The 23236-nt window shown below is 44.6% G+C and overlaps 1 protein-coding gene across 1 annotated transcript in view; it reads right to left on the bottom strand.

Moving 5' to 3' along the window:
* Positions 1 to 23236, bottom strand: part of Ndufa10 (NADH:ubiquinone oxidoreductase subunit A10) — a 37842-nt gene that overhangs the window by 2694 nt on the left and 11912 nt on the right. Inside the window, exons 8-9 of the mRNA XM_075951466.1 lie at positions 23126 to 23211; positions 11242 to 11350 (exon numbers count right to left, since the gene is read on the bottom strand). Coding sequence (XP_075807581.1) covers positions 11242 to 11350; positions 23126 to 23211 — 195 coding nt within the window. The remainder of the gene's footprint in view (positions 1 to 11241; positions 11351 to 23125; positions 23212 to 23236) is intronic.

Genomic DNA, 23236 nt, shown 5'->3' with positions numbered 1-23236 from the left:
GACCTGCCAGATGAAGCGCCATCAAGTAACAGTGGCGTCCCAACAGGGTGTGCTATTGCATCTGGCCTCTCTCTCTAACCAGAAGCATTTAGAAACTGGAAAGCTGAGTCCCATGTCCTACCTGATCCTAAACAGGCCAAAGTGTAGGGACATAGGGTCTAAGCAAAGAAAGAACTCCAGAATTTGTCAGGGCCACTGGCCTTCAGCTGAAAACAATGTCCAGGCAGCAGAGGTGATATCCTGCAAGGCTGGACAAAACCTCCAGGAGCTGTGAGCAGAATGAATCCAAGGCTCACTTTAGGGTCAGATGGGTTCCCACGGGCCCCTCCTCACACACACACACACACACATGAGCATAAGAGAGATCTCAGGTTATACTGTCCCCCCAAAACAGGCTACGCTAGAGCACTGGAAAACTAAAACTCACTGCTTGTAGGATTAATGCTGATGTGCAAGCAACTGCACCGCAGCCAGAAGACTTCTAACACTTGTCTCAGAATAGAACAACATCTAACATTCCAAACCATAAAACTCACAATGCGCTGCAGCAGTGATGCACTTCCAGACATGTGCAAGTGGAAAATGTGACCCTCAGCCAGAGGGAGAATCAGGCTGACTCAGAAATGACGAACATGATGGATTAGTGAATAGGGACGTTAAAGCATCTGTTAGGAAAGTGCTCGATATGTTCTGGGAACAAAATGACAGATGACAGAATAAGGGAGAACTGGAAAACAGAAAGGCAGACGTTCCAAGTTCAAAAATAGGATTCCTGAAGTACAATTTTATTGGGGGGGGGTCACACAAATGTGGGGCTATGAAGGATGGGCCCTTGGGACGCACTGTCCTGCTCATGGCAGGCCACACCCTCCCTGTCAATGGCTAGGACAAAGGAGCAATGCCAGTCCACTTTGTAGCCACAGGCTCTTCCCAGGCTCTCTAGCCTGGCCACACACCTCCTGGATCTGTCTTCCCTACTGCCTTCCAGGCACACCACAGGCTCTCCTGCCCCTTCCAGTTGTCTTCTCTGCTTCCTCCTAATACATTGCTTCAACATTTCCTTGGTCTTCTGTTTCTTTGAAGATCCAAATAATACAACGGAACAACAGCATATTTCTTAACAGCATAGAAAATAGTGAACACAAAGATATAACAGAATTGACTCAAAATAAAACAGAAAGAAAATGGCCAAAGCAGTTTCAGTGAGCCATGAAAACTTCCATCTAATGCACACGATAGATTCCAATGCACACGATAGATTCCCCAAACCCAGAGGAGTCGCGAAACCTTTCCCAAATGCTTTACAGAGAGCACACCCAGAAACTCAACAAAACTCTGCAAGATACAAAGACAACCACACAGAGGCAAGTCACAATGAACCCCTTAAAAATAGCACTAACGGGGCTACAGAAAACCCTGAAAGAATCCTGGGGCAACAAGACCAAAGGAGAAACAATGCAGGCACAAGGCATAGAGAACCTTCCAGGTGTTGTGAGAATGGCCAAGCTAGAATCTTCTATCAATTGAAAACACCTCTCAGAAATAAATATTTTTTAGTTAGCCAGGCAAAGGAATTTGTCACTATCAGATCAGCACTGTAAAAACTATTAAGTCAAGCAAAACCGGGCCCAAACAAAGGTATGGTATACACTCAAAATGACAGTTCAGGAAGAAGTCAAAGCCCTTTCCAAATCTCTTTAAATGGTAATAATTTACTATACAAAGGCTTCTATAAGCAACATTATAGCCATGCTGGAGACCTTCCTTCTCTTCCTTTCTTAAACTTTATTTTCTAATTGACTTAAAAAATCAGAGGTTTTGATATTTCTTTTTCATACACCCATTGTTTCTGCTAACTCTCCCATCCACAACCCACGTCTCCATCCTCCCTACCCTGACTGAAAGCAACCCACACCCGACAATATCGTTTTCTTTCATATCACCTGTGTTCTACCAGACACCCTCACTTAAGGTGTCCCGACGGCTCCTTTCTAATTCCTGGCTTCTACGTATGTTCCAAGTTAAGCACACAAATCTAAAGAGGCGAAGCTGGACCTGCATATGAGAGAGGATGTGTGGTATTTGTCTTTTGGCCCTGGCTCATCTCATTTGGGAGATTTTATATATAATTTTATCCATGTACCTGAACATTTCATTTTTCTTTACAGCTGAGTACAGTTTCATTTTGTATATACCACATTTTTTTAAAGCCATCATCTGTTGACAAAATATATAGGCTGATTAATTTTCTGACTATTGTGTCAAGAACAGCAATGAACGTTATGGACCAGGGTCTTTATAGCAGGATATAATGGGGTCTATACACAGGGTGGTAGAGTTGGGTCATATGGCAGGTCCATGTGTTGTTTTTTGTGGACCCTCCACACTGATTTCCATAGTAATGCACCAATTCACACTCCCAATAACAGTGACTAAGAGTGCTTTGTTCCCAACAGCATCTGCTGACATCTGACTTCTGGATAACAGCCATTCTGGCTGGGGTGAGATGAAATTTCAAAGTTGTTTCAGTTTGTATTCCCCAATGGCTAAATTATGTTGACTACTTTCTACAGTCTTTATTAGCTATTAATATTTCTTATTTTGAGAATTCTCTATTCATTTCCAAGGCCCATTCTTAAATTGAACTGTTTTCTTGAAGTTTTAGATTTGTTCTTAGTTCTTTGCACAACCTAAATTTTAGTCCTCTGGCAGAGGTACACAGTTGCCAGATATTTTCTACTATTCTATAGGCTGCCTAAACAAAAATCCCAGTAGTACCAAATGCAAAATCTCTCCTTCTAAGTTATTGGTCACAGAAGCCCCAATATAGGTTCTCAGTATTCTTCTTGGTTAACTGTAGTCAGTCTTTCTCTGTCCCGCCTGCCAACCCCCAAATAACCACATGGAGACTTTTTATTAATTATGAAAGTTCGGCCTTAGCTTGTACTTGTCCTAACTAGTTCTTGTAACTTCACCCATAATTGAAAATCTTCACTCTTTTTCGTGGCTTGGTTACCTTTCCTCTGTGCCGCCCATCTTGTCTCCTCGGTGTCTGGCTGCTGACTCCGCCTTTCTCCTCCCAGAGCTCTCTCTGCCCAGAAGTTTTGTCTCCTCGGTGTCTGGCTGGTGACTCCGCCTTTCTCCCTCCCAGAGCTCGCTCTGCCCAGAAGTTTTGCTTATACCTCCTGCCTAGCCACTCAGTTCTTTATTAAACCAATCACAGTGACACACACATCTTCACACAACAGATACCCACCAGAACTAAGTGATAAGACACCATGTACCTTGGTTTCAAGATTCAGAGAAATCAAACTGGAACCTAGGCAACTGTCTCTTCCCTGCCAGATGACTCTCCCAGTGCTGGAAGTGCTATGCTAACTAAAGGGTGAGAAAAGGCCTCAGTGGTCTTACCCAGGTGTGAACCCTACAAAATATAAAGCCAACTTGAGAGACAAGATGCACCCACAAATGCAATAGTGGCATCACTTCTATGGGTAACCAACAGCTCTTGGATTAGATTTGAAGCCTGCTCCACAGCAGAGAATACGTGTCTGCTATGATAAACCTTCGCTCTCAAACTCATGGTTGGGAAACCATGGTTCTTAGGGGGAACTTACCACTATCATCTGACCTGACACCCCAAACTGCCTTCTAAATACTTAAGGTTATACTCATAGATAAATGCTACTTGACGCAATCAGAGAATCTTCTCTGTGAGTGAATACCAGTGAATGCAGAGACTCATGACTGCTCAAGGTGCTAAGAATAAGTGACGGCTGGGTGCTCATCCCTTTATAGACCTCTTAGACAACGTCATGGAAGAGGGAACAGAAGGAATATACAAGCGGGAAGGAAAACTGCTGCAGAATGCTATATTCAGGGCACGACACAGCCACTGAACACACGATCTCACAGCAGTTGCGGTTGCCTGCACTGCACCTGTATGAGAGTCAGTGTCAACAGTCAACCACAGATCAGAGAGAGACTTACGGGACCCTCCTGTCCTGTATGAGAGTCAGTGTCAACAGTCAACCACAGATCAGGGAGAGACTTACGGGACCCTCCTGTCCTGTATGAGAGTCAGTGTCAACAGTCAACCACAGATCAGAGAGAGACTTACGGGACCCTCCTGTCCTGTATGAGAGTCAGTGTCAACAGTCAACCACAGATCAGGGAGAGACTTACGGGACCCTCCTGTCCTGTATGAGAGTCAGTGTCAACAGTCAACCACAGATCAGGGAGAGACTTACGGGACCCTCCTGTCCTGTATGAGAGTCAGTGTCAACAGTCAACCACAGATCAGGGAGAGACTTACGGGACCCTCCTGTCCTGTATGAGAGTCAGTGTCAACAGTCAACCACAGATCAGGGAAAGACTTACGGGACCCTCCTGTCCTGTATGAGAGTCAGTGTCAACAGTCAACCACAGATCAGGGAGAGACTTACGGGACCCTCCTGTCCTGTATGAGAGTCAGTGTCAACAGTCAACCACAGATCAGGGAGAGACTTACGGGACCCTCCTGTCCTGTATGAGAGTCAGTGTCAACAGTCAACCACAGATCAGGGAGAGACTTACGGGACCCTCCTGTCCTGTATGAGAGTCAGTGTCAACAGTCAACCACAGATCAGGGAGAGACTTACGGGACCCTCCTGTCCTGTATGAGAGTCAGTGTCAACAGTCAACCACAGATCAGGGAGAGACTTACGGGACCCTCCTGTCCTGTATGAGAGTCAGTGTCAACCACAGATCAGGGAGAGACTTACGGGACCCTCCTGTCCTGTATGAGAGTCAGTGTCAACCACAGATCAGGGAGAGACTTACGGGACCCTCCTGTCCTGTATGAGAGTCAGTGTCAACAGTCAACCACAGATCAGGGAGAGACTTACGGGACCCTCCTGTCCTGTATGAGAGTCAGTGTCAACCACAGATCAGGGAGAGACTTACGGGACCCTCCTGTCCTGTATGAGAGTCAGTGTCAACCACAGATCAGGGAGAGACTTACGGGACCCTCCTGTCCTGTATGAGAGTCAGTGTCAACCACAGATCAGGGAGAGACTTACGGGACCCTCCTGTCCTGTATGAGAGTCAGTGTCAACCACAGATCAGGGAGAGACTTACGGGACCCTCCTGTCCTGTATGAGAGTCAGTGTCAACCACAGATCAGGGAGAGACTTATGGGACCCTCCTGTTCCTGCTGAACCACTGGCTACTGACAGATTCTGGAAGTTGCTGTTTTCAGGTGTCTACCCAATGGTGACAGTTCCAAACCCATGGTCCCACATACCACGTTGTTAAAAATCAGTGAGATCTACACCATCTGACAAGGCCCCTCTGAAGGCAGCTGCTAACAGATGTTGGACTTTTCTAGGGACAAATTGTTTTGTGTGCCAAAGCCATGTATGTAGAGATAACTCCCAACTCTTCATAATGAGTTAAATGGATGAAGGAAGTACTGGTAAACACATGTGCAGGTAGGAGGCCGGGGTATACAGTATGTTTAGAGCTACCTTTGGATGCCAAGACAATGAGCACAGACTTGTGATTAGTCTGAATTGGGAACGACCTAGAAGACAGTAAAGCACACCCCTGGCTGAAAACAAGAGCATGATGGTTCTGATCCACAAGTGGACTGATCCCTGGATAGACAGAGTATGATGAGATGTTTGGGTGGCGGTGGAAAGTAGGAGTTGGGGCCCAGCTGGAAGAAGTGACTACCACGGACAAGTCCCTAGGAATTGTGGCTTCTCCTCAGCTTCTTAACTGCTATATTAGTTGTTGTTCCTTACCTTGTCTTCCTTGCCAGGATAGACTGCCACCCATGAAACTCTCAGAAAAATAAGTAATTCTTCCCTAATGTTGTTTTTATCAAGTGTTTTGCTGCCACTACAAAAAACAAAAACAAACAAACAAAAAACCAACTAAGTCTTCCGAAATGAGCAGGGACAGTCCCAAGCGTGGCCCCAGTGCAACAGCTGGGCCTCTGTGTATCATGGCCTGAGCCCCTGCTCTAGTCCTCATTCTGTCATCTTTTCAACCTCCTCTCACTTACTCTTTGCCAATCAATTCACAAAAACTTTGGTTTTTAATAACAAAAATCAAGTAACAAACTCAGAAAATACTGGCTAGCCAGTTCCCACTCTCCTGGCACTTTTCCTCAAGGTTCACCTGAGACCCCACACAGTCATCAAAGCAAAACCCTGAGCTTCCTTCCTTGTCGTGGATATTTATACACTGTATGAAGGTGTATTGCTGTGACTGTTGTAATAAAAATTTGAATGGCCAATAGCTAGCCAGGAGGAATAAGGGGGATTTCTGGGAAAGAATGGAAGAGGAGGAGGGCTTTAGGCACAGGGGGATGCCAGGGGACATGGAGAGAAAACAGAGGTGCAAGATGGAAGAGAGGTAATGCCACATGATAGAATGTAGATGAATATAGTGGGTTACTTTAAGATATAAGAGCTAGTTAGGAACAAGCCTAAGCTATATGCCCAACGTTCATAATAATAAGTCTCTGTGTGGTTATTTGTGAGCTGGCGGCCCAAAGAAAAGTCTTGACTTTCCTCCCACAGCACCAAGGTGCACAGCCAGCCAGTTTGCTCCTTTTCACTAGCCTCCTTCCTCATGACATGAGGTGTCTTAACACTGCAGTCAAGTGCTTGGCTGGACTCACTATCCTGCTGGTGGCACTCTGTGCTTCCCGGGAGTGGGGTGAGGCAGTGTTGGCTCCCCAACAGCAATGACAGTAGTGCTTGCCAGTGCAGTGTAAGCAAATCACTAAGTCAGAATTGTTTGAGGTTTGAGCGCAGTGGCTGGAAGACAGTTCCGCTGCCAGAGAAAGCCTTTGTGAAAGCTAGTCAATAGCTAGGTGGGAAACAGACAGAGGGCTTTATGCGTTCATCTCTGACTCATCCATAATGCAATTTCCAGAGGGAAATTTTGTGATAATTGTTAATGTCTAATAGCAAAGAAAACTCTGACTCTAAGAAGAAAGTCGTTATTATTACCATGCTTCATTCCTTAGACTGTGACTGAGGACAAGGGGCACATGCATCACTGCTGAGAGGAGCCTGCAGAGAACTGGAGTCTGTGCCATGAAGTCTGGGTGGGGTAGGTGGGGTCCTGGCACAGAAGAACAGAGTGAAGTTCTGAGGAGACCTGGATGACAGTTGACACCCAGTGTCCATGCCTTGTATCTCCTGAAAGCTGGTGACATCACAGCCATCACCCCCCCCAAAGATATATATGTAATATCACATTATATATCTGTTATGTCTTTTAAAAACTAAACTTATTTAAATAGATTTTTCCAATTATTTGTTTAAAATCTTAAACATTTCTAACAGTTAAATTCACATGTTCAATGCTATAGACTCTTTTTGTTATTCAGTATTTGTCTTAGTATATTGTCTTAGGTATATTGCTGTGATAAAACACCATGACCATGAAATAAATTCTTTGCTCCCCAAGTTGCTTTTGGTCATGGTGCATCTCCTTGTGGGTGAGTAGCACTGTCAAAGTCTAAAACTGTCTTTACATTTTTACTTAATCAAATACAAACAACAGGGACAAGGAACAGCCACAGTGAGAGAAGATGTGAGAAAACACCCGCCAGGCTGCAGAGACATGTGGGAGCCTAGGCAGTTTAGATGCTCACCTTACTAGACCTGGATGGAGGTGGGTGGTCCTTGGACTTCCCACAGGGCAGGGAACCCTGATTGCTCTTTGGGCTGACGAGGGAGGGGGACTTGACTGGGGGAGGGGGAGGGAAATGGGAGGCAGTGGCGGGAAGAGACAGAAATCTTTAATAAATAAATAAATTAAAAAAAAAATCACACAACAGCAGTGAGACGGGCAGGAAAGCAGACCCTAAGACAGGCACTGCAGTCATCAGATTATTCTATTTGAGACTGTTTCAAAAATTTGTATAGCAAAACTAATTTTGCAAAGTTGAAAGTGTAAACTCTAGAAACAACAAAAAAGTCAATGATTAAAATTAAAAGCTCAATGATGAGAACAGCAGATAAAGAGTAGGAAAAACGATCGGTCTGGAAGACGGCAGGTGAACATGTGTGGGCTGAAACACACTGAGAAAGGCTGTAAGAAGATTGTGCACGGGGCACAGCGAGACACAGCCTTTGGGAGCCCGAGGGGAGCAGAGAACTGGCACTCACTGTGGAGACCAGCTACAGGGACAAAGGGCTTCACAAACCTCAAGGCGACTGGGGACAAAGGCACATGATCTGGCCCCAGGTACATGCACCCTTGGCAAAGCTCAAGACCACATCAGCAAGCAGACAAAAAACAGACCCCGTGGAGAAACAAGAACCATGCCATAGAAATAGCAAGCTGCTCTTTAGAACACAGAGCCAGAATCCGAAGACGCTCAAGTCTGTACTGGGTGAAAGAAAACAAGCTGGCAATCCAGAATTCTCTGCCCCAAGCATATTATTCCACAAGAATGAAGACAGTCTCCCTTCCAACTTTAACCTAAAGCTGAATATGGCTTGTGACTCCCTGGAAGTGGGGGTGACAGACATTGTTAGGGTTTGAAGCAAACCATGGTAACTGTAATAGGCCAACAGGGGAGTAGGCAAGGCTGCTCACAGTATCGGTCCTATAAGTGCCAACAGGGCGAGCGTGAGAAAGGCTGAGCTGTCTCCATGCTGTAGTAGTGGGACCCTGACAGCATGAACTCACGACTTTCAACACATACAGATAAACACACAAAAGATCGTATACAGGGAGAGCATTTCCTCACAGCAGATACTGAGGATGTGGAAGGGGTGACAGAAAAAGAACTACAATTAGGAAACCAGGCTGGGCCTTTAATCCCAGCACTTGAGAGGCAGAGGCCAGCCTGGTCTACAGAGCAAGTTCCAGGACAGGCTCTAAAGCCACAGCAAAATCCTGTCGCTCTGTACTAGCTCTGTAGACCAGGCTGGCCTTGAACTCACAGAGATCCGTCTGCCTCTGTCTCCCGAGTGCTGGGATTAATGGCCTGTGCCACCACTGCCTGGCTGAGTGTCTCAATCATAATGGTCATTACAGTCGACTAGAAGACTCAAGAGAACACAATCCCACAGCCCAGGCTGGGGTGTGATCTAGCAGGCCTAGCGGTCCGAGAAGTGGTATTCTTAATGCATGAGCATTCACCCTGGAGAAAAGGTGCAGAGACCATGCAATGAGTAAGAACAACGGTGTTCAATGAGTTTGATGACATAGGATAATAATAGTGATCTCAGATAGCAAGACAAGGTTATCTTTTTCTATTATTAGGTACTTTTTTCAGGTTGGCCTTGAATTCACTGCATAGCTAAGGATTACCATGTTCCAGTGGACACATGGAGAAGGCACAGAATACTCTGTAACCAGAGTTCTAGAGTTATGAGTTACTGTCGGGGTTAGTAACTGAAGCTAGGTCCTCTGTTCTAATTGCTGAACTATCTCTTCAGTTCCTCTTACCATTTTTAAACGTTTGAAGTATCCCTCAAACAAATTTAAAAATACAATAATAAAAGATAAATGAAGATCAAATAAATATCATTTTAATTTGCTGCAACAAAGAATTCCTCCAGGAGGAATGATCCTAAGCAGAAGCAGAGCCACGAAAGGATGTGAGCCCCAGCAGAGTTAAGTGGTGGGTGGTGCAGACCTATCTTGAGTCAATAATGTCTTGAGGGACTTAAAATGTACAGAGAATTAAAACACACAATCACAACAGGTCACAGGAGTTGGGCAAACGGGGCTCAATGCAGTCTGTGACTTCCCACGGTCTGCAACTGGAAAACTACTGATATTAGACTCAAATATGTCAATTCTGACCACTTTAATTACCAGTGATTACTAGCTAATTACAGCAAGCAGAGGGAAATAAATGAAGCCAGAAAAAAAGGTAAGATAAAACAGAGAGCAAAAACCTATGACAGGCCAGAAAACACTATGGAACAACTCAGCTAAACCCACCTTCCTTCCACTGTGACTGGATAAATATCCCAAATGTTGAGAATAACAGAGGTTTTTAATACCTTCATGGAACTAGAGAGGCTGACAAGAGAAGCTGTGCTATGCAAACACTTGCTGGAGAATGGAGAAAGGGAGGCGCTGCGGCAGCACTCACCAGACAGCCCATTACTAAAGGCACACAAGGGACAGCACTAATCAATCACCTAGTCATCAGCACATCCACTCCGCCAATGAGGTCAAAGCGGACAGCACAGAGGTGGCAGGGCCAGCAACACTGTAGACCCTCTTGCTACAGTACACAGTGGGCAAGAAGGACCTGAATGAGGCTGCTTCTACACGGCAGAGGGCGGTAAGGAGTCCACTGAGGCTAAATGTCGTCAGTCCAGACCCAGACCATGCACAGCAAGGAGCCACCACAGCCTTGTTTGAGGAAGAGACACACAACTGCTGGCTTTCATCTCACAGCAAGAACAGCAGCAACATGAATGGACGGTGCCTGGTGGGGTCTTTATGGCTGTGCTCCCAAATTTCTACAGTGAATAAAATTATTTTCAAAAAGGCCCACATTACTTGCTTAAAAGAAAACACTGAATACTTCAAGAAAGGGAAACAAAAACAAACAAAACTGGCCACGGTGGAACCCTTGATCAATGCTTCTGGTGTGCAGGAGGCAGGAGCGCACACACCTCTCACAGGGAAGTGGACTAACATGTTCCCCTCGATGCCACTTCAATGCAGTGATCTCACACTTTCCGATAACGAGCAAGCTACAGCAGACCATGACAGAGGATCGCTCTTTCCATTCCACGATGCTGCTTGGTGCAGGCTGCTACTCCTGCTAAGTCTCTGATCCTAGCTTAAGGGCTGGAAATGACCCCACACCAATGGAGGGACAAACGGCTCATTGAGAAGAGTGTAAATTAGAGGAAGACATGACCGGAGTGGTAGCTGCTACCTCCACTGTCTTCTCTGCTATCCTTGCTGTTTTACAGCACTTGGTTGGAGGACACTGTAGAAATGTAAGCCTCATGACTTAGAGACACACTGTGAAGAATACGGTGACATCAGATGGAGCCATGAAGAACTGGACACACCAGCTAAAGAACGGAGGACATGTATGTGTCCATCAAGATAATGCACCTGAACGGTACTGGGTGAGGTGTATGAGGACGCACTGCTTTATGACTGAAATTGAGGGGACAGCAGCAGATCTATTCTTCACAGAGGTGGCTTATTGGCCACAAGCACCCCAGACTCTGCCCCATGGCTAGGGCTCACCTCTCTGAAGCTGTTGTAGATTCGGGTACCCTGGTGAGCTCCAATCGTGATTTCTGGAAGGTAGATAGGAACAGTCGTGTAGTTCAGCACATCCATCTTATCCTGAACCCTAAAAAGACAAACATGAATTACAACAAGCCATCAAAATAAGCACCATTATCTTTGACTCTTAAAGTATCCATATAATAAACAATCAATCAAACAAATAAATAAATAAACCCTAAGATAGGGGCTGGAGAGATGGGTCAGTGGTTAAGAGCACTGTCTACTATTCCAGAGGACCTGGGTTCACTTCCTAGCACCCACAAGGCAGCTCACAACTGTCTGTAACTCCTGTTCCAGGGGAGCTGGTACCCTCGCACAGACATACATACAGGCAAAACACCAATACACATAAAATAAAAAAAATAAATCTTTAAAAGAACAAAACAACAACAAAAAGCCCAAGATAATGGCTGTTCAGCAGCAGGTGTCTCCGAAACACCACCTCCCTCAAATCACCAGGGCTGTGTGGCCACTCTGCTGAAACAGCTCTAGAACTGAGGGAGCTCTGTGAAGCACTGAACCTTCAGAGTTTGGGAAATGAGAAAACATCAATGTGTCCTTCACAGACAAGAGCAGGGAGAAAGGGACCAGCAGATGGTACACACATGCCCTCACTAAAAATAGGCAACATTAATACCACTAGAGGAGGTGGGCCCTAGTTACCCACGGTAAGTCTCACTGGGTACTAGTGATACCAACTGTGGGCTTCTCTCCTTGCTTTACCATTTCACCCTGCTGATACAAGAATGTTTATAATGTTGTTACAGCGCATTCACTTTGAAGCTGGTCTCAAAATAACCATTGTGCTTGAAGAGACAGCTTTTTTTTTTTTTTTTAAAGAAAGAAACATAAAAGCTGGGCCAAGTCATACAGGCTTAAATCCTTGAATGCTTTAAATCTTTGTACTTGGGAAGCCATGACAAGAGAGATGTCACAAGTTGGAGTCCAACCTGGGCTACCTGGTGAGACAACTGAGGGGAGAAGGCACTAAAGCTTTTCTTACAGGCTCAAGAAGCAAAGTAATTATTTTCATCAGATACTCAGCACACCTAAGTTGTAAAGGCAACAGAGGGCATTTCTTCTCTGCAATTTCTAAGTGGAGATTCAATACTCATCTGGCTCCTGGTGGCTGGACTTTGTAAGAAGCATCCAGGCTCACTATGCAAACCTGCAGACAACCAGGACCCCACAGGACTAGAACAACTCTAGAGAAATGCAAGGCACATGGCTCCATGGGTCATGCTTCCCTAAGCAACCACAGGGAAACTAGGGCTGTGCAGACTGAGCTTTGTGGGTAGCAGCAAAAGCCGGAGTCCTAGCACAAAGTAGCTCAAATCCCACCCCATACAGCAGCTGTCCAGTTGCCCTTTCTGCCTATCCTCCCATGCAGTTTGCACTTGTTTAGGTAAATGGCCATATCTGAAACAATCCAAGATTAAGGTTGCTTTTATTAGCTTTCATATCCAGTTGGTTTATCTGTCAGAAAATAAGAAAACATTTTAAAACAATGCAAGCATGCAAACAGTAAAGTCTGCAAAGGATATAAGTAGCTGTGTTCTATAAGCTTGCTTTGTTTAGCCATTAGCTAAAATTCTATAGGACCAAAGCCCATCTTTGGCATCGCCTTCTAGTTGCCCCTCTCCAGAGCCGCAAGCCGACAACTCTGTCACACACTCTTTACACGACACGATTCCAGCAGTGTATGAGCACATAGGCTCACTAGAGAGCTACTGCATCACACAGAATTGCTTTGTACCTGCTACCGTCTGATTTTATTGAAGTGGTAACAAAATATTTCAACTAAAATGAAGTTCACAGTAAATGCTAACAAATATCAAAGTAGTAGGGTGGTACTTGGTTTTCTCTATAGCTGAAAATCCTAAGAAAATGTTGAAATTAAAAAAAGAAAAGAACGCATTGTGAGAGTCTATGAAATAGTCAGAGCAACAGCGCCATCTATGTTTAGTCTGACAAAATTACAATTTACACATGCCCCAGAAAAAGAAGGCTGTAAAAGTAACCTGCTGCTCTATTCTGCACCTTATTTAAACCTAGAAAGGTTCAACTCTTAGCAGAGTCACAGAAATGAGGAGAGGCACACAGCACATCTCCAGGAACTACTTCTCAGGTAGGCTAGAGAGAACACCCTAGATCAGAGATAATTAAAGAAACAAAGGCACTAGGAAGCCTTCTATGGCTGAGAACACAAGGAACAGCTAAGGAGGGTTCTGCTCACAGAACTCTTGGTTCAACTCTGCAGTTGGAAAAACCGAGCTGAGAACAATGTAGCTACCACAGCAGTGTCCAGCTATGATGTGGTGACCATAGTCTGGTGGGAGCACTATGGACAGACAGCTTTGAACAGAGGGTTGAGGCAGGAAGACAGAAAAGAGTAAGGTGGCAACTGAGGTTTTATGAGTGAAGATTTCTCCATCCACAGAATGCACCCTTTTCTCCCACCTTTCACAGCCTGTTTTTGCTTCCTCCTGGACCATAGTTCTGCCTGAAACTACGTGGACAGCCTCCATCTGTCTCAAGACTTCTAGATTGCTGTTTGGAAATGGGCTCCCAGCAGCCACAGTGAGCCTCCTGGGCAGCAGTGGTGCTCTGTGGAAGCCGGGAGGTTGGGCAGGGGTGAGTGAGTGCACCGACAAATATAACTGAAATTAAATGGAAATGCTTTGAAGCAATAATTTGGTCAAGTTCTGGACCAAATTATTATAACTGGCAAGTGGCATGTTTACAGTAATTGTCTTAGAAAATAGATCCTAATTTTCACTCAAGAAATTAAAATCAACTCAATTACCAGTGGAAACTGTTATGAAACTGAGGAGAGGACACAAGACAGGGAAAGGACAAGGCTATAGTAAATGGAATGAAAGCAATCAATTGGACGTTGTACCTCACAAACTCTGGGAAAATTATAGGACACAGCTCTATACCCTGATAACCATATAACTAAGTAATTACCAAAATTATGATTTTTAAGCATGGATCAGATCAACACGTGTTTCAGATCACTTTTAGAAAATGACATGGTATTATCTGTGGGAGGTCAAAAGCCAGACACACACCCCAGTCAACACAAGTCTGCCCGGATCTTAGACAGAGCTCACACACTGCCCAGTGGTGACTGATCCTAACAAGCAAGAATCACAGAAATTTGTGTGACAGACCCACAGCATTATCAGGAGGTGCTGGGAAGGTGTCAAGGTGAAGAGATGAAGAACACTGGGATTCAGATAATCACCGGTACTGGACCAGGACAGAGGCCACAGTTCCCGAGCTAATCCAGGAACAGAATGTCAGTACTTGGGAGCATTCTTCCTAAAGGGGAAACAGGAACAAACAAACAAACCACACTCTGGAGTACAGGAAATGGTTAAGAGCAATTAGTAAGTGATCAGAAGCAGAGATCCAACATGGGGACATGAAACCAGCACGGCAGAGAGGAAGAGGGACAAGCAGGAAAGCACAGGGCAGTGCATCAGCTTCAGAGTGGACATGAGGGAGGAGGGAGCGTTGGCATGAACGACAGAGGCCCAAGTTAGTACTACAGCCTCAGACACAGGCACGGGCAGAGCAGGGCAAGGCAGCCATGGGATCAGAGCACAACAGCAGCTCCACTTCTCAGGGTTTCAAACACCAGACCCTTCCTTTCCCCAGCCCTCATACGTACTGCACTCACATGGCCTTAGCAGGCCAAGCTCCCTGAGCTGGCTCTCCTCACCTGAAAAGCAGGGGTTTCACGAGTAGAGAGAACTTTCCTGCATGCCCTCCTGATAGCTCTGCCACATGGTGGCAAACAGGATTTCAGAACTGAAGGTCAGACAGTAATGAGGACTTGCCAAGCAAGGTTAGAACCATAAAGCAGGTGTCACGAAGGTAACTGACCAACATATATGTACAATGTGCACAACACAAGGAACAGACAACAAAGCCAACAACAACCTTTTTAAAAAGAACTGTGAATAAAAACCACCACCACTAAAAGCAACTTGAGAGTTTATCTTGGTTAGGGTTCCAGAGGGCAAGTCCATACGGTGGGGAAGGCATGGCAGAAGTCAGCTGGAGCAGGGACCCGACATATAACACCTTCAAGCACTAACAGGTATTAGAGAGCAAAGTGGAAGTGGGGTGAGGTTCCGAACTCTCAAAACCCACTCTCAGTGATGTGCCTCCTCCAGCAAGGCTCTGACTCCTAAAGGTTCCACAACCTCACCGAACAGTACCACCAACTGGGTACTAAGTGTTCAAATACATGAGTCTACTGAGACAGTTCTCATTCAAATCACATTCCACCCCCTGGCCCCAACAGGCTCTCCTCATATCATAACACAAAATACATTCACTCTATTTTAAAAGTCCTTCCGTTTTAACAGTTTAAAAATATAGTCTCTTCTAATACTCGTGACAATCTTTTAACTGTGACTCTTGTAAAATCAAAAAGCAAATCATACCCTCCCAATAGCATACAATGGCACAGGATATACATTTCCATTCCAAAAGAGAGGAAAGGGAGCATATGAGAAAATATTTGACCAAAGCAAGACCGAACCTGTCAGGACAAACTCAGGATCCTATAGCTCCATATCAGTTGTCTAGGACTTTAGTTTCCAATGGCTTAGACGGCCTCCAACACACATGTTTCTTGAACTGGTTCTATTCCTTTATATAGCTCTTCCTGGCAGACATCCTATGGCTCTGGCATCTCTAACATTTGGGGTCTCCACTGAAAACCAGATTTTACATTCTCAGCTTGATTCAATAATCTTGCATGGTCTCCTGCCATCTTAGGGTCGGCCTTCTTGCAGGGACTTTGCCTGGACTTGCAGCTCTCTGAACCATGGAAGAAGAATCCCTGACCCCTCAACCTTGCATATTTTATTCCTCTACAGCTCCTGCCTGTAGATAACACTGCCAAGGTCAGCTGTCAGCTTGGGATGGCCCTTCCTTGCCTTCAACCACACTGGTATGTTGAAGCTTTCTAGAGAAGACACCAGGCTTCCTTGTAAGGTGGAAGCTTAGCTGGGTGGAGTCTTGTCTTTTGGGCATCTTATTCCTCCAAAGTAGAAAGATGGATTCTCTTTCACTGTGCTAATCTCTTTAAATAAGTAAAGTCTCTCTTGAAAGAGATGCCTTGTTTATATGCTTTGGCTGTAAAGATTAAACTTCCTAGAGCTTTTTCCCTCCAAACTGTGTATGTTTTATTTCTTTCTGTCCCAATAGCTCTTTTTCAACTATATATGGGTTATCAATACCATACCAAAGACTCAATGTTATACTGTCTTGAAATTTCCTCTGCCAGAGATTAGTACATTACTTAAGTTCAGACAAGTTCTCAGAATGAGGGCAGAAGATAGCCAGATTCTTTGCTGAGATATAACAGCCTAGTTGGTCAAGTCCTTGCTTCCTCTGAATCCCATGAGACCTCTACTATCTGACTACCCCTAGAATGCCACTGACTTCCAAGTTCCTACTAGAACAATCTATTAAGTTCTACTTACAAAATTCAACTGATTTTCTAGTCCACAGCACCAAAGCCTTCCACATTCCTCAAAACAAAATAAACAAACAAGCAAACAAAACACACTGTCAAGTTCTTCACAACAGCTGCCCACTATCTAATACCCAAACTTCTAGGACAGCAGGGCAAAAGTCATAAAATCAGGAAGCAAAATTTTTCCTACCAGATCACTAGGGGTGACATTGAATGGAACCATTGCTACTTCCATCCCAATACCTAGATTCATTAATTCTGGCTATAGGAGAAGCAGTACCATACACTGAATGCTAATACAAAGCATACACTACCTTCTGAAGAACCCCGAAGGGAATCTTCATAGTGGGCAAAACTACGGGCAGTGTATACGTTTCAACATTTTTCTTGCAAGGAGAAGTAGCAGCTGTGTTGATTAATGGGCTTGTAGACAATGGTTTGGCTAGGTGGTCAGGACTACAGAAGGAGGATACTGTTTCCCACCTGCTTGTCCTCACTCCTGTTAGCAAGTTCATCTATCCTGTTGCTGGAGCATTCATGTACCAATATTAGAAGCAACTTCTTTGGGATTCTAATATATACTGAAGACTCTAGGAATCCTCCAGGTCTTCAGCACCAGATTGGGACTACAGAGAAATCCAGCCTCATGGACTGAACACCTACCAGATTCTCAGTCTCTAGTCCATTGCTGGACTATCAGGAGGGTATCCAATAAATCAATCTAATGAATCAATCAGTTCTTTCTCCCTCCCTCCCTCCCCCCCAAACATATATCATTTTAAGCAGTTATAGGCACTCCACAGTATCCACAGGGATGTTTTTAGGGACCCTGTGGACAGCAAACTCCAAGGGCATAAAAAGCACAGTACTGTCACACAGTCTCCATGTTTCCTGCCATCCCCACTCTGGACACAGCTGTCACACCACAATGCTTAAAGAATATGAAACAGAAACGTCTCTGCATACTTAGCACAGTCACAATTAAAAAAAATAACTTGACTGGTGTTGTGGCTAGAGTAGGCTAACTGCACTCTTCTTAGAAGGAGTTACAATATCCTAAGAGGTTATAGCTTGCAGGAGAGTGGAATAATGCCAGCAATGCTGTTAGGGACAGAGGGTGCTTCCTACTGTCAGCCACCTGCCCTCCTGTACAACAGCAGTCGACACGGAAGAGCTGGGAAGGACAGGAAAACACAGGAACTAAAAATGTTGGCTTTTTTCCTAATGTATGAAATACTATATATAAGTAGAATTATTTAAAACGATCAGTTAAATTCAGAGAGGGGGTTAAAAGAAAACAATGTAACAAGTAGAAAACATGGAAAAATGGATTTCAATAGTACTGCTCACTTTAATATAAAAGATCCAAACATAGAAGACACCACTATCAGATGATATGAAAAAACAAGACTCAACCATTTGTTGTGTAAGAAAATGATTTTAAATTGAGGCAATTTAAAGTAAAAGAATGAAGAAAAAGATGCTATGCTTATGCCAAGAGCAAAAGTGTCTTTAATAGAGTATTTCAGACAGAACAGAGTTCAGAATAAAGTAAAATATCAGGCACATACGTTATCTACATTATCTAACTAGAAGATGTAAGATTCTTAGCAACAAGATTCAAATCACAAGGCAAAAATGAACAGGATTCTATGGAGACCCAGGAGAGCTGGCATTGCTTGAGCTCTAAACCCATTTTAGAACTGACAGATCCAACAGAGGACACAGATGACCCGGCCACCACATGCCTCTGCTTCCTCAACAGGCAGACTCAGCACTCCCTGTCCCGCAGCAGAGCCCACAGTGTCTGCTCAATGGAGCATGCACCAAGGCATAAATAAGATATGCCAGCCTAGCAAACACCTGAATGGAGGGAAAAGAAGAGAAACAGGATGTTTGCAGACTACACTAGGGTTAGGATAGGGGAAGAATGACAGGTGGAAAACTCCAGCTACAACAACTCACAAGTGAGCCAAGGAGGTCTCAAAGGAATTCTGAAAATATCTTCCCTAGTGAAATTATCAAATGTGTAGGCTGCAGGAAAAAGAGTACTAGAGGGAACCTGAGTGCACCAGGGCGTGTTAGGACAGAGGGTCTAACAGCTGTCCGAGCATCTTCCTGGGATGCTACAGCGAGTAGCTGAGACCTCAGAAGCAGGAGGAAGAATGAAACAAATAAAAAGCAACAGCTGGAAACAAAGCAGCAAATGAACAGGCCAACACCCGGCTCTCTGAAAAAGTCACCTTCAGGAAAAGGAGGCTCACCTTTTGCACTGATCTACTAAGAGGAACATAAGTAAAGATTTAGAAACTGCACTGCAAGGCAATTCTTTTCTTTGGGTACAAATGTCAGGTGTTGATTTCTATTTAATTATATTTTATCACTGTGTATACATGTGCACACATTAACGTTGCTGTGCTCATGCAAATGCATGTGTGTATGTGTGTCACTATGTGTGCAGAGGCCAGAGAGCAACACTCAGAGTCTTCCTCACTCTTTCCATCTGAATTTTTGGGATGGAGTCTCTTACAGAATGGATTTGGCTAGACTGGCTGATCAGCAAGTCCCAGGGATCCCCTGCCTCCAAACAAGCATGCACAATCACACCCAGCTTGATATGGGGGTGCCTGGAATCTTAACTCAGGTCCCTCACTAACTAGGTCATCTCCTAACCTTAACTGTACTTCTTAACACTTGCAAAAAAATAAATTAATAACTGTAAAATGTATTTACTTGTACAGTCTGACCCAGCAACAATTCTTACAACTTAAGAAAGTAACATGGAACTGAGAAAGTGTGCACAATATGTGCATTATTGTGTTGTAAATATGAAGAAATAGAAATAATTAGAAATATCAGTATCAAATAAGTAGTCAATGGGCTCTGCTTTATCCCAGAGGTTAATAAGCTTTTCCTATTGAGGACCAGAGAGTAAGTGAGTAAGTGAGAGGCTTTAAGCTAAGCGCAGGTTTCACTAACGCATTTCTCATGCACCATTGGTAGGGCTGTACAGTTTTGCAACCTCATATGCAAATCTGAGCAGCTCTGGGCTGGGCTGGCACACAGACCCCAGTGTGCCAATCTGACTAATTTCTCAGTTAACAGATAGACATGGCATATAGAGGCAGCCACTAAAAACAAAAAACTTCAATCTTTAGTAAAATAGGGACATGTTTGTGATATTAAAATAAAATATAAACTATAAGGAAATATTCAAAAATACATAAACACACACTTCATTGACTGAAACCCCCATTAAGCTGCCAATTTTAGGTCCTGTGACAGTAGAGTCGCAGGTGATTTGGCTTTTGATCTTTGTTTCTAACTTCCCAAGACAAGCAGGTGTGCCTTTGCCCTCCAGTTACTTCATCTTGCTATCTGTACGTCTTCTTTCTGGAGCCTAGCCTTGAGCGGCTCAACTAATGCTGCCCCCCGCTGCTAGGGTGAGCCTGCCTACTGCCTCATCTTTCTTCGCCACTGGTGTCCTGAACCCTCTGCCTTCCCAAGAGCCAGGCTGCTTACCCTTCCTTAAAAATGCACTGTTGTACAAAAAGTCACAGCTCACACATATTACTTTCTGAAATAGTAACAAACACTCCTGCACTTCTAAGCATGGCTTAAGGTTGTGTAAACAACGTGAGACACATGGCAGGACCACCACTTAATCCATGCTTGTGAGTAGGAGAGATGAAGAACATGCACAAGGGGCACTGAGTGTAGATCTGATTTTACAAAGAGATGAGATCAGAGGAAAAGTAACACAGACCCCTCTTCGTGCCGATGGACCTCACAGTGAGGGAGGAAGGATGAAGATGACCGCGAGAAGAGGGGCAGGAAACCCTAGGGGAGATGATACAACAGCTCCTCTGAAAAGCTCAAGTGATTACAAACCACTCACACAGCAAACATTTCCAAAGCATCAAGGAGCACACAGCATAACGAGATGAGTGCTTGGAGAACTTGAAGAGCTCACAGTTGAGAAGGGAAATCAGATATCCCTACAGTTGAGCAGGTGCTGAGGTCACTGAGATGCTGAATCAAAGACAGAGAAGAGCGTCCTGTCACCAAGAGAGCCTGTTACACTCTAGGGTGGGAGAGAAGCCCTGTTTGTGGGTAAAAGCAAACAAAACATAAAAAGGAAGAAGGATACAAGCAAAGTACTGAAGAACAATATTAACAGAAGGAACACAGGGTAGCTACAATCTATGGGATACTGCGATGTATAAACTAGCAAGGCTCAGCACTGGGGCCACTCAGCTCTAAGCACTTCACACTACTAACAAATTACAGCAATTCTGTGGCAGATTCTGGGTTTTTTCTCTACCCTATAATGGGGACCCATGAAAGCTGGATTCTTTTGTTAGTTAGTTTTGAGGCAATGTAATAGTAATACTTTTTTGTAATAGTTCTGGCTGTCCTGGAACTCACTCTGTAGACCAGGCTGGCCTCAAACTCAGATTCGCTTGTCTGCCTCCCTAGTGCTGGGACTAAAGACGTGTGTTGCCACCATCCAGTAACAGTTGGATTCTTAATATTCTCCTCCAAAGGTCTATGTGTACAGTCACCAGCCTATGGCTGTATGGTCTTCAGCACCCAGCCCTTTGTTTCCTGGCCACCATGAGCTGAGGGGCCTATTCTACCACATGTGGCCACTGTGTTGTGTTGCTTTGACACAAGCCCAAGCCACACAGACAAATGATCATGGTCCCAAACCTTCAAATCATGAGCTAAGCCTTTCTCCCTTTATGTGTCACCATGATAGAAGTTGACACACTGAGATGCACTAGCCTAGCCCCCACAAGAACACCTCTGACCTAGTCATGACACGATAGTCTGATATCAAGTGTCTTTTCTTTAATGAAGAAAAGTTTCTTTCCTTTTGGAGACTTTTAAACTACATTTCTGCTTATGACCTCTGCTTCTTTTCGTTTTCCAGTGTGCATCCAGCAGTGGAAACTGTTGGGAATACCTTCCTGATATCTTGCCACATTTACAGCAAGGCACAAACTACTACAACAAAAACCTCAGGGAGCTCACAACTGACTACAACCTAGCAGAGAACTTGAGCTTCTGAGGTACGTGAAGTTCCCTATTGTTTCTGCTTCTCATTGTGTCTGTCAGCAGGCTGCAGCCTCTGCTGGACTGTGGTGTGCATCCTAAGCAGGACTGCAGAGCACTCACGCAGGGGCTCTGAAGCAGTCACAGCCATTTACTTCTGATATTGAGCAGAGAGACCTGAGTGCCAAGGCCATTCTGGTGTGGGCAGCCCAGAGAGAGTCAAAGGGACCATAGCTGCTGTGTCAAAGTGCAAGGCCCTGGGCCCAGTATCAGTGCACTGGCAAGACTTCATATAAAGGCATGCCCCAAACGCCATGTTCCCATCACTGTAAGTTAACAGACAGTGAGGCAGCAATGCTGGTGTAGGCTGGTCTTTCCAACCACTGGAGAGGCATCATGAGATGGTCACTTGGACCTAGGGGTTTGAGACCAAGCTAGGAAACACAAGGCAACCCTTTTAAAAAGGGGGACTCTAAATACTGAAATATTTTGCTATATAAGCAAAATCAACAATATTTTCTTTACAAAGTCATTCCTGAATTTGTAGGAATAGCTATAAAACAATAAACAGCATCTCCTCCAGGAGTCTCTGTTGTGTGCACATCTGCATGAAGCCTGTGCAGGACAAGGATGGAATGAGAGGCCTCATGCATACATGTCACCTCTGAGAACCTGCTACTGACATGCCACAGAAGGCTAACTCGGAAAGGAGTGTCTTTCCCCACACCTAATCTGCGTCTACCATGGCTCCTCTGCCTGCTCACACTGGTTTAACTGTGGGACTACAACCCATCCCTAGCATGTCCCTGCCTCAGTCTCTCCATTTGTGGCCTGATAACTGGTAAGCTGAGTCCTACTTCCTTCAGGCCTCTTCATGCAAAGGCCTACACACCCTGGCCACTCACACTCCAGGACTGAGGAGTGGCCTTTATGACTCAATAGTTATACAATAGCCCTGGTTTGCTATCTATCTCCCACTTAAGTGTGTCTCTGCTGAGAGCAGGAATTTTATTTGATGCTAGTCTTTCAAACTAGAACCAGGCCTAGCACAGGGTAGAAGCAAAATAATCGTGGAAAATAACGATAAACAACATACTGAACCCACTAGAGAATTCCAGAGTTGTCGGCAAAGGAAAAGGGTAAATACTGAAGTACTGGCTAGTGCAACTGACAACAAATCGAAGCATTAACTATGCAAATATTGTCTACTTCTACTGCATGTAGCAGATCCCTGCAGTGTACTCTAAGGAGTCGTCTGTTCCTGCTCCCCCAGTGACTCACAGCATCCGCAGGTTGTGAAAGGTACGGTCATCCTGTTCAAGCCACGGCCCTTTGTTGTATTTAAGGTATTCTATGTCCTCTACCACCTAAAACAATAGAAACAGAGAACCC

The sequence above is a fragment of the Microtus pennsylvanicus genome, chromosome 17, assembly GCF_037038515.1.
Source record: "Microtus pennsylvanicus isolate mMicPen1 chromosome 17, mMicPen1.hap1, whole genome shotgun sequence".
Lineage (NCBI taxonomy): Eukaryota > Metazoa > Chordata > Mammalia > Rodentia > Cricetidae > Microtus > Microtus pennsylvanicus.
Note: the sequence above shows the minus strand (reverse complement) of the source record. Positions and strands in the feature narration are given on the sequence as shown.